Consider the following 12,503-nt stretch of genomic DNA (forward strand, 5'->3'; position numbering starts at 1 on the left):
AAGGCTAAGTGATTGTTCAAAGTTACACAGGTAGTAAGTGACCAAGGCAGGGTTTGATTTGACTCGGATTTCAGTGCTCGGACACCAATGCCATTGTTCTTTCTACTCCACCATCACGCTTCCTCCTACCACCTCCACCCCTCCCCCCACCTCTATTCTCATCAGCAATGCAGGAAAAACCTAGTACTCACAGGTATTATTGGAGGAAAGTGTTCAATGCGGAAGCACCACAAAAATGTCAACCACTGTTATTATGACTGTGTAAGACTGGATGACTTTATTTCTTTTGGAAGAACTTTCTCATTGCACATACAATTATACCAGGGCTCTAAAAGAAAGACTCAGAAGGAGATTTAAAAGTTTAATGACACATTTAGTCTAAAGCATACAGGGAAAATTGTTGACTTAAGGTCCACAGAAACCAAGACCATGACCATGGTCTGACAAGAGGAACTGAATTCTTTTAATTCTGGAGTTGGTACTTACATAACACCATCTTCACTTTCATAACAACACAGTGCCCGTCACAACTGTTTCAGTTACAATCATAACAGTTCTCAGTGTTAAGATCCGGGTGGTAGGACTAACCAGGCATTGATATGAGAGTATCACCATACAATACAAAAAATACATACAATCAGGAAGTTCTCTGGCTTCGGTCAAATGGGTGAAATTGGAGATTTTTTAAGGGAGGACAAAAGTAGCTGGGGAAGACTCAGGTCTATAAGTGAATACCTATCGATTATTCAACAATTCTCTAGTTTGTGGATCGAGCCCTGCTTCCACTAATTCTCCCTTCTCCGTCTGTATTCAATAGTCAGTACCTATTTGTGAAGCTCCTACTTTCATGAAAGGCCCTGTTCTAGGTACTGTAGTTGGTAACAAAATGGAAGAAAACATGCCTGCTGTTGCTGTAACTAGAAATCCCAGCAGCTAATATGAATTTACTTGGGGAGCAGAGTGGTTTAGAGTTGGACCATTCCTGACTGTGGCTGAACAGAGGTCATGGGAGTTGAGGAAGTTTAGGAACTGGAAAGCTGTGATTTGGGACAGGGAAAGCCATAAACCACACACTGAACACACTGCAGAAGAGGGCTATTGACCTGCAGTGACAACAAACAAGCAGCAACAGCAGTAACAACACTCAGGACCTGGACAGCATGAAGTGGAAGCGGAGCTAGGTCCTGCACTATATGGCCAAGAGAGGGTTCTGAAAGTGGCAGTGGAGAGCAACAGGGAGTACTGGAGAAGAAGCCAACATCAGAGAGGGTGCCAAGAGAGGGGAGAGAGGAATGTGACAAGATTGGAATGAAAGAATGTTAACAACAGTGGTTCTAAAGGACAGAGGAGAAGAGGAACTAAGGAGAGTTAGGAATGAACTGAACAGGGGCTGCTGGAGGGGCAAAGGATCTCAGAGAGGAGAAAAGTGGCCCTACTTTGAGCAGCCATGGGAGAAAAGGAGAGAACCTACATCCTTTTGCTTCAGTGTCCCCCACTCCCTCACCCTTGGGGCCTCAACCCACCATGGGGAACAAGTCAGTAGAGGATGATGACAAGGGGTGCCGATTCAGTCTCCCTACCTCAGTTGGGAGGAATGCATACCCTGAGGAAGGAAACACTGCCTGTCCCAGGGCTTTGTCAAAGAATTTGCAGTCTAAGTAGTAGGCATAGGAAAAGTTTATAAATGTAATACAAAGCAGAAGCACAATAATAAAGTAATAAAAAACATATTATGGGGATTCAGATATGGAAGAAATTACAACTAACTGGGAAGAAGGTCAGGGAAGGCTTCATGAAGGGGTTGGTATTAGAACTGGGATCTGAAGAACGGGAAAAATTTGACAAGGCAGACACTGTGCCTAGTTGTAGGGCATGTCAGGTAAAGGGAGTAACATGAGCAGAAGTATAGGGAGTAGGAAGCACAAGGAAGGCTCAGTGAACAGTGAAAGGGGTTGTCTGGTCTAGCCACAAGCAGTTAAGAGGTGATGGCAGTAGTCCAAGCAAGGGACAATGGGGACACAAACTGGGAGGTGGCAGTGGCAACAGAATGAGGGTGGAGGGAGGAGATATTGAGTATATAAAATTGATAGAACCTGGTAATTGATTAGATGTGGGGAAAGAAGGGAGATGGAAGGCCAGGGAGAAGGGTGGACCCATTAGTGGTCAGGAAAATTATCTGATTTAGGGTAGAAAATGAGTTTTTGATGTGGAGTTTGAAGAAGCTGATGGGATGAGCTTTTGACCAGATAACAGCTATCAATATAGCAATGGGGTTTAGGAGAAAGATGAGGGTTGGAGGAAGCCAAAGATTTAAGTCATTCACATAGAAGTAATTTTTGTGTGAGTAGATTAGGTTACCAAGGGTGAGAGGGTAGCAAGACAAGGAGGTAAAGGGAAAAACCTGAAGGAAATACCTATAGGGAGGAGAGGAGAAAGAAGAGACAAAGATCATTTTAATCTACAATTCTGTGGTTAACTTTTACAACATTTTGTATTATAATAATCTGTGCTTGTGTCTTATCCCCCAACTAAACAGTAAGCACTATGAAAGAAGGGGCAGTGTCTTTTCTAAACTATTTTTTTAATCTCCCCTACAAGCTGGAAAAATGTTTGTGCCTGCACACAGCAGGTACAAAAAAATTGTTGAATGAAAGAGTTAATGAATAGATGGAGAAAGTTTGGAGAATTAGTGTCACAGAAGCCAAATGAGGACAACGTTGGTGAATAGTGTCAAATGTTGCAGAAAGTTGAAAAATTATTGAAAAGGACTTGATAGTAAGAAGAATAGTGGTGGCCTTCAAGAAAGCAATGTTGGACATAGAAACCAGGTTGCTCAGGTTTAAGGAATTAGAGAGTGATGAGGTGGTGGAACCTTTAAATATAGTCTTACTCCTTCTTACTCTTAAATTAGCTGGCACCAAAAGTCAAAGTATCTCCCTAGGAAGATGAAGCAAAGGGGAAAAGCAAAAACTCAAACAATTAAATTATGCTTCTAGTTTACATGCTAATGACGTTAGAGATCAAAGTTAATGGAAGAACAGAATTTTTGGAATAATCTGTGGATTTCTTTCATTCGCATCTTGTGAATGTGTCCACTTCTTCACTGCTCATCTTTTATCTCTTGCATAAGTCTCTCTTCTCCATTTAAGTAGACGATGGCTATAACTGGAAGGGAGCTGGTGGAAAACTAAAAACAAGAGGACTTTGTAAAGCTAGCACGTTATTAATAGTTGCACTTGGAGTAGAAAGGTATGCCTATTAAGGAAAGGGAAAGTATAAAGACATCAATTTTTAAAGTCAAATTCTGTCTACATATTATGAATGTAGACTGCAAACTCTGAAGATGTATCATATCCTCACTCTGGTTAGCTAGTTCTTCTGTTATGGAACAGCTGTGTGCATCACTTCCCACCACCTCACAATATCAGCCAATAAGGCAAAGCAGAATTCTGGAGTGCAGAAACTGATCTCGTTTGACACCATTCGTCCCCTTGCATCAGATTTTGGGTATGTGTCTGCTGGGAAGACCCGGAAATTCTTCCGGCAGCACAACATAGAGTCTGCATGTAGGACACGTCCCTTGTTGTTTCAGCCATGGTTTAATGCACTGTAGATGAAAGAGAGACAAGTCAATCAGTGACATTCAAACACCTACTATAACCAAAACAAGCTGTCACCATTTGTACCAGTGTCTCTCAAGTCTTACCTGACAAATTTCCAGGACAGCTGCCCCTTCCCATCCCCTCTCTACTACCATTAGCCCCACCCCACTCTGCAGCCATGCCCCCCGCCTTAGTGATGACTCCTCAGGGGAAGGGAACGTAGCTGGCATCAGTGGTCCCCCCCCTCTCCCCCCCCCCCCCCCCCCCCCCGCCTAGGAAAATGTTTTCACAGTCACCATGTTTCTATTTCTCTCCTGCCTCTAACTCCCAAGGTGATCTCAAGGCCACAACATGCTAGGTTTCTCAAATCAAGTTCCCATTCCTGTTTACTGCCCACTACACCAGCTAGGTTGTGTAGCTGATAGAGTACTGGGCCTGGAATCAGGAAGACTTGACTTCAAATCCAGCCTCAGACACTTGCTAGCTTTGAGACCGTGGGAAAGTCACCTAAGCTCTGTTTGCCTGTAAAATGGGGATACAAATAACATCTACCTTTCAGGAGTGTTGTGAGGATCAAATGAAATATTTGTGAAGTGCTTAGCACGGAGCCTGGTACATAGTAGGCTTTATATAAATGTTAGCTATCATTAGCTATCATCATTATCCATCCATCTTCATCAATTAGAAAACCTCTTACATGTACACCATCAAGACACAGGCACAAATAACTATCTAATACATACCTCCCCCATACTTTGTCCAAAATATGCCTTGTACACTTGTATAAAAGGAAAGAGCTCAATACCTATCAACAAAAGGGGCTAATGTTTTAATTTAAAGTCCCCTTCATGATGGATGTGCTTCAGCACTGGTGTTTTATTGGCAACTGTGACAGGAGAGGCAAATGGCTAAGAACCTTGTTTTCAGCCTTCCTGGACCTAAACTGGCTATTTGTCAAGTCGTCTCAATGACTTACTGGCTATCCGTCTTACCTTTGTCAACAAGAGACAGATTGAGAAGTAATGAGTCATATGTCGGAGAGGAGAGAGGAGGGGAATGGGAGGGACAAAGTGGAAAATATAGGACCATTCATTCCACCCCTAAAAGGAAAACTGAATGACCTATATTCTACTCACTAAGACAACAGTAACTAGTATGAAAACTTATCTCCTAAGTTTTTAGTCTCTTTTAAAAATTCAAGGGGGAAAAAGAAATACTGTTCTCAGTGATCTTGCAGGATTAGGCATGCTGTGTATCTCTCTTTATAGCCGTGCAGAAATGCAAAATGTAATTCCAGTCCATATCGTATATCTTTGAAATAGTTTTCCATGGCTAGGGCTTGAATGAGCTGGCTATTGTTCACTTCCCTGAGAAACCTTCCTCATATAAGATTATCTTTTCCTGTGTCAAATTACATCTCTACAACAGAAGGCCCAGATCACAAATTGTATATCGATAGTGCTTGTACAGCAGCAGAGCCAAGAGTTAGATTAATCTATATAAATGCCAAGAATCCACAAAAGGCCTGCCTGCCTCACATTATTCTAACATCAAACACTCAGGTTCTGAACATCTTAAAAGGCAAATACAAGAAGCCTAGACACCATGCTTAGCTGCCTCTTGTGCTGTGTAATCACTGGAGGCCATCATTAAGCTAGGGATGTGATCTTCCAGATAAAGGATAACATAGAATATTTACAGCACACCAGTAGGAAGTAGCCCCATATTCCAACTTCTGCCACTGGAATGCTTCTTCAGCATAATTACAGAGGCCTGCCTACTCTGATTCTTACTCCTGCAGTCTTCCCCATCACAGTCTTAGTTTTCTTCAGCATAAAGCATGTGGGAATATGAACAGAATGGTTAACAGCTAGGGCCCGAGAATAAGGAACAGGATGCTATCATCATCAGAAAGGTTCTGAGTAGTACCCACATGGCATGGTACTATTTAGGCAATGGATATCAGAGGCATACTAATGGATAACAAGGAATAATCAAAAGGATTCTGAGAGAAGTAGCACAGCAATAGAAAGAATGTGAGCAAATCAAAAAATCTGCCTCTGATACCGACTAGCTGTGTGCTAGTGAGCAAGCCAGCTAACCTCTCTGAGGCCCAATTTCCTTGTCTGTAAAGTGGAGACAACAGTAGCCCATCTACCACATGGCAGCTGTGAGGCTCAAATGAGATAATGTACATAAAGCATCCTGCAAAGCTTAAAGCTCTGCATAAATGTCTGCCGCTATTATACTTATCTGTCTCTATCCATAAGATGATTTAGGAGAGCTGAAGGCAAGTCTCTAGCCACCCACATTTTAGAAGCCAAGTAAAAGCCAGCTTCCTGTGGAGCTGAGCCCAGGGAGCAGTACTTGCCACAGGCAGCCCAAAGTGATTTCACTAGTCTTGTCCAGAGCTTAATGAAAATGACGTGAGGAAATGGTATGCCAGCTGATGCTGCTGAACAGGGAATAGTCTCCTAGGAAAGGCTTTCACAGCCCTGCTGCAGGGATGTATAAAGGACAAGAGGATGATGTGAGAGTCAGTGCTATGCTCCAAATGAGCATGGGGCTGTGTCTACCTGTGAAAGGACATGTAATCCTACTAAGAATCATAATGTCTCAGAGCTGGAAAGGACCTCAAAAGTTATCTAACACCCCCTTCTTAAGGTGAGAATCCTCCTTGGTTCACACCTGACATGATTTTCCTGAATCCTCTTGAAGACCTCCAGTGCATGAGAACTTGCCACCTCCAGAAGCACTGCATTCCATTTTTGGACAATTCTAATTTTTGAAAGCTTTTTTTATTTTTAAACATGTAGTATTAATAAATCTTTCCTCTCTTACTTACATCACTGTCACATTTTTTTTCCATGGAGCAACTTAAAATTTGTCTCAGCACTTCTAAGTAAGTATTTAAGTCATCCTCATGAAAGTGATAGTTGAAGCCAGGGACATGGATGAGATGACAGGAGAGAATGTGTAGAGGGAGAAGAGACAAGGATCAAAGACACCCTTGAGGGATACTGTGGTGGGTGAAATCTGAAATAACTGAGGGGCTTCTGAGTATATCAATTTATTAAGCAATACATGCCAACTGAGTAACAAATTGGAACCAGGCCTCCTCGGCTTAGCACTGGGCCCCCAGTACAGGAGGAGACAGACTTTCAAGCATTTTAAGAAAATGATTAACAGGGTATAATACAGGATACAAGATTAGGTAACCTGATTTATAACTGGAGGGAAAAATAAGGGCTTTCCAAGTTGGGAGGGGGATGAGTGAGTTTCAAGGGTTGAGAGGGGAGAGAGCAAGCAGGTGGACTTCTCCAGATATGAAACAGGATGTCACTCAATCCACACAATTAGCAAGCAGGTGGAGTTTACAGGAAAATGAAACTTAGGTCTCAAGATGGAATCAAGTTTTACAAAATGGTGTCAGTTTGGTTCACACAATTCCCACAATTCTCTCCCTTCTCACTTTTAAGAAGGAAGAACACAAAGAGCAGGTGAAGGAGCCAGAGAAGGAGCTGTCAGAAGGCTGGGAGAAGCAAAAGACAGCAGTATCATGGAAGCCAAAGGGTAAGAAAGTGTCAACAAGGACAAGGTGTTCAACAGTAAAAAGTACTGCAGAAAGGCCAATGAAAATGACTTGCAAACGACGAGGATAAGTGTCAAGAACAGAGAATCCCTGATTTATACCTTAATTTTAGAGCTTTGGGCCATTGGGAGAACTATAATCACTGGTTAGTTCAAGGGATCCCTCATGATGCTTCTGCTAATATCTAAGTGTCCTAGGGAACAGAAATAAGAACTGAACCTGTGATTTCACTCGTGAAGGGAACCCTAATGAAGAAATCTCCTCTACCAACATGACTTGCCCAGAGTCACTCAGCCAGTAAATGGTAGAAGTATACTTGAACTCAGACCTTTCTGGTTTTGAGGCCGGCTCTCTGCTCTCTCCACACACACACACACACACACACACACACACACACACACACCCATACACACACACACACACACACACACACACACACACACACACACCCATACACACACACACACACACTATAAGGAGATCTCTATGTGTACATCCACACACACATACATACAGACACACACCTATATATACTTCTCTCTCTGTGTATTTGGTTTTTTTCTTTTATAGAGATTTCCTTGCAGCACACTGCAAACCAGAGAGCTGATGGCAGCCTACCAGATAGTGATATAGCCAAATGGAGAACTTAACTTACTTGAGAATGAAATTTGTGAGCACAAGCCAGCACAGAAAGGTTCTCTGGAGTGAGGTTATCATGGCAGATCACACAAGGCTCCTCTTCATCGCCCTATGTAGGTGAAATACAAATGAGCACATCGTTATCTTTGTTGAACTATACCACCTTGACCAAGGTGTTCAGAATCAATGGCTCTAGATACTAAGCCCTTCTGTCTTTTCTGTGGACCTTCCACCATTCTCCCTTCCCTATTTCTCGTACATGTTCAACTGATCCTTCATTCCTATTGGCCTAGAAACAAACTTATATCTCCTCTGTACAAAAATATCTTGTCCTGACCCTTCTACCCTGTTAGTTTTATTCTCTTCTCTTTCAAAGGAACTCTGAGAAATAATACTTTACATTCATTATCTCAACTTGCTCTCCATCTGCTATCTCCCCAACCCCTTGTAATCTAGTTTCCAATCCAAGAAGATCAAGAATGATCTCCAAATGAACAAAATCAATGGCCATTTTTAAGTACTCGTTCTCCTTATCTCTTGAATCGAGTCCTGCTGACAATTCCCTCTTTGCTATGCTTCTGGCCCTTAACTTCCACGGCACCATACTATCAGGTTTCTCCTCCAACCGTTCTGACCCCTTTACTAGCTCTTCATTTTCTGACCCTGCCCACTGGTGTCTCCTAAGACTCTGTCCTTGGCTCTCATCTCCTCTCTCCCTAAATTCCTTTTCTCAGATTCTGTGTCCATCATCCTCTCTTTAATGGTTGCCTCTAAGAGGACAGCTTCCCAATCTTAACCTCTGCTCCCAACCTTTACGTCAATCAATAAACCAATCAACAACGATTTATTAATCACATCTTCTGTCAGGCACCGTCCCATATTTCTAATTGCTTGCTGAATTTCTCCACCTGGATAGCTCACCAGTACCTCAAATGCATATATGTCAAACTCATCTCAACGTTTTCCCTACCTGCTAACTTGGGCATTTTTTGTTGATGGTACCAACATCCTCACATCACCTGTATTTGGAATGACTCTTCCACATGCATTTCAAAATAACTGAGGCCCAGACAAGTGCAATCCAATCAGGTGCCAAATGCTGTCAATCTGCCTCTGAGGTTTATCCTTGCTCTATACACTACTCATTCTATTCCCATTGCTACTACTCTAGTTCAGGCTCTCAACACCTCTCACTTAGCAAGCATAAGAGTCTCAAGAACACTCAATCTCTCCCCAATCCAAGTTTTTCACATGGATGCCTCTGTAATCTTCCTTCTCCACTTCTCTGACATCACTCCTCTATTTAAAAAAAAAAACAAAAACCTCCTACCCATTATGGGGCCTGGCATGATTTGCCTCTATCTCCCTTTTCCAGTTTTCTCTCACGCTAGTCTACATTCTGACTTAACTGGACTTGTCATCATCCCTCCTCCTCAAGTCACCTTCTCTTATTTCTAAGCCTTTGCTCCCACTATCCTCCTCTCTCTCCCTCAGCCCCTATCTCCCTGGATGCCATACTTTAAGTGAAGCTCTCTTTCTAGTGAAATCCCTCCCTTCCTTCAAAGTTCAAATCAGATTCTGCCTCCTCTATGAAGTCTTTGCTTCTCCCCCTAGCTAAAAGTGATCCCTCTCACTTCATATGAATGTCTTCTTTGCACTCATGGCACCCCACCTTGTTTTATAATTATTTCTGTATAACCTTTAACCCTGCCTTTAGACTACAAGCCCTTGGAAGTTAGGAGCAGTCTTATTTCATCTCTGTATTCCCAGTACCCAAAACAGAGTTGGTACTTTAAAAATCAAAATTTGTGGAATCAAACTGTTACCAAATTTTTGGTCCCTTCCCATGCCACAGGGACCTGTGGGTTAAGGGGTCTCCAGGCAGAGCGTGGGGGCTGGTCGACGCTGGGTTTGGGTTGAGGGTGGCTAGGAGGAATAGAATCAGCACTCTGCACTCCTTTTACTTGGTTCTGAAAATGAAAATATTATGATGAGTATTCTGTGTTTAAGGCCCTAAAACAGGCCTGTACAACATATGGCTCACAGCTGCTTGCAGCTCCCCAACTCAGTATGTTGTGAAGGCCTGCCCAAGGGTATTAAGCCTCTTAAATCACTTCTTCTTAAAGGGCCAGTGAGCCCTACTGGCTCTGTCTGAGAAATAGCCTTGGGGCCTGAGGATGACCTGAGCCGAAGTTACATTCTCTATAGTTTTCCCAGGCTGCCAGAAATCCTTGCGTGGGCTGCAAGCAGCATGTAGGCTGATGCCCATAGGCCAAATGTTGTGCAAACTTGCCCTAAAACATTTAGAACTTCTGGGGTGGGATAAAGTGACCCAATGGTATGCAGAAGGTTAAGAGATTAGGTCTTTTCATTTTGGTCCAAAGAGTCCTGATAAATTTGGCCACAACATAGGGTGCTTTTTGCATCTTTAGTGACAACTCCCAAAAGACAGAAAAGAAAGCAGGAGAAGAAAGTGGAAATTTCACCTATATGTCCTATTCAAAACAAGCTTTCCCAGAAAACAGCATTTTCTTTTCCTTCAGAATGCAAATTTAACTGAAGGGGAGCTGGTTTGATTCTTACCATGCCCAGTTGCCTGGATTTCTCCAAAAAGATTGGTGGATCGAGACTAATGACCAACTTGATGATTTTTTTAAACCATTACTAAACAGCCCAAAATTTCTAGAAGAAATGGTTGCTTTCTTGCATTTTTGAAGTTGAAGTGACTAAATCATTAGATATTCTTGGAGGCTGCACAGGGTCATGGCAGGGAGTTACTTACCTGGGATCTTTTAGGTTCAATCATTTGGGAAACTCTACGAACTATTTCATCAAATGTCAGCCCAGTCAAGGATCTACCATTGGCATCCTTCAGTTTTCGTAAAAGGTCTGTGAGCTCCTTCCTGAAAGAGATCAAATACAACAAGTTCCAGGAACTCTTGTTATCCTGTAAGCATGTGCACTCTAATATGGACATGAAAACATCTCGCAGGCTTCACTTCCAGTGTCCTTGTTCTAAAAAGTGATTATCACATAGTTCTACGTGCAATCACTTGATACTCAGCCCTTAAGTGTCTCAAGGACCCCACAGCTTAGACTGTGCTAATATGTCATGTATTTCCTCCCCAACCAAAGAGACTTTAATGTTAAGTCACAGGAAGGATGGCAAAAGGGCACCGCATGTAAAATCAATTTGCCATCACTTATTTATGTGATAAATTTATGCTTCTCAACTTGTTTCTCCCTAGGGGCTGACATTTTCCTCTTTAATCCTGCTGTTACTAGGTCCTCGGCCTCCTCTGCAAGTGCAAAGAGTTTTCATCAGAAATACTGAAACATTCAAAAAGAGCTAAGGAACCTGATCAAATGAAATTATAATTGCAAAGTGCTTGGTACAGTGTCTAACACATATTCACTACATGAATGTTAGGTGGTGGTGGTGGTGGTGGTGGCGGCGGCAGCAGCAGCAGCAGTTAGCAGTAGTAGCAGTAGTAGTATATGAAGCATCCCTTTAATGATCTTGCTCTCTCACACTTTTCAGTATGCTATGACCCAAAGCCTGCTCCCACATATTAGGACCAGACAAGACAAAGTATTTTTCTCCAGGTAATGGGGTAAAATGTAAACACCATGAATGGCAGCTATAGAATGGAACACTAGATTTGAGAGCCTAAGACTTGGCTTCAAATCCTGGTTCTACCAATTATTAACCTGTGTCACCTTGGACAAGATGTTCAACCTTTCTAAGTCCCATTTTTTTCCTATGCAATCTATGAAAGTTAGATTAGATTACTTCTAAGGTTCCTATCAACTCTAAAATCCTTCTAAAACAAATTCTGCTTTACTATTACCATTAGAATTTTACATCAGGCCCTAGTGGTTTTTTTTTCACCATCTATTTTATTGTTGTGAATTTATTAGATCTTAATTTAAGCCTGAAAAATTGCACAATGTATATTGTGTTCTATAGGTATATAAAATACAGGACTTCATACGAAGAGAGTCTCAAAGACCAGGATTGTTTACACGTGTAGAGAAGTGGGGTTAGAGCGAGCTTCAGAGCTCTAGAGTGGAGGAGTTAAAGGGCCGGTTGCTGCTGTGTCACAACTAGGAAAGGTCCAATTGGGAATACCATTATTTCTTTCGCTTCACCATGTTCCATAACACAGAAACTAACGGCACTAGGTAACCTTAAAAAGCAGCAAATTTAAACCTAAGAAAGAGAAGCTCTTGTCTGTATAACAATTCAATCAGGACATTTTAGGACAATTACTACAGCTGGATACCTAAAGACTAGATAAGTTTAGGTTCACGGGATCATAGAACTAGAGGTGGAAGAACTTTGCTATCCATCAAGTACAAAATGGTTAAGTGATCTGACCAGTTTTACACAGCTAATGAGTAGCAGGGGCAAGTAGTGAACTGAGGGCTTCCTGACTCCAAGTCCGGGCCCTATCTCCCAGGGCAGGGCTGTCCAACCTTAGGTTTTTATTGAAACAAGAGACAGTATATTTTGATTTGCCATTTTAGGGAGAGCTCTTACTAAAGCATTTACATAAATTTCTACACAGCTGCATAAATCACTCTGCGGGGTGCATGGGGCAGCCCTGCCTTAGGGGGATGGCCTCCCTATCCTCACCTTGATGCCTCTCAGAATAACTGAGGCCCAG

At 42.3% G+C, this 12,503-nt stretch overlaps 1 protein-coding gene across 1 annotated transcript in view; it reads right to left on the minus strand.

The window, feature by feature from the left end:
- Positions 1-348: 348 nt before the first annotated feature.
- DZIP3 (DAZ interacting zinc finger protein 3) overlaps positions 349-12,503 on the minus strand; it is a 115,638-nt gene continuing 103,483 nt past the window's right edge. The window contains exons 26-29 of the mRNA XM_036746157.1: positions 10,616-10,736; positions 9,660-9,803; positions 7,850-7,942; positions 349-3,607 (exon numbers count right to left, since the gene is read on the minus strand). Of these exons, the coding sequence (XP_036602052.1) occupies positions 3,497-3,607; positions 7,850-7,942; positions 9,660-9,803; positions 10,616-10,736 (469 nt within the window). The 3' untranslated portion in view covers positions 349-3,496. The remainder of the gene's footprint in view (positions 3,608-7,849; positions 7,943-9,659; positions 9,804-10,615; positions 10,737-12,503) is intronic.

Source organism: Trichosurus vulpecula, chromosome 2, assembly GCF_011100635.1.
Source record: "Trichosurus vulpecula isolate mTriVul1 chromosome 2, mTriVul1.pri, whole genome shotgun sequence".
Classification (NCBI taxonomy): domain Eukaryota; kingdom Metazoa; phylum Chordata; class Mammalia; order Diprotodontia; family Phalangeridae; genus Trichosurus; species Trichosurus vulpecula.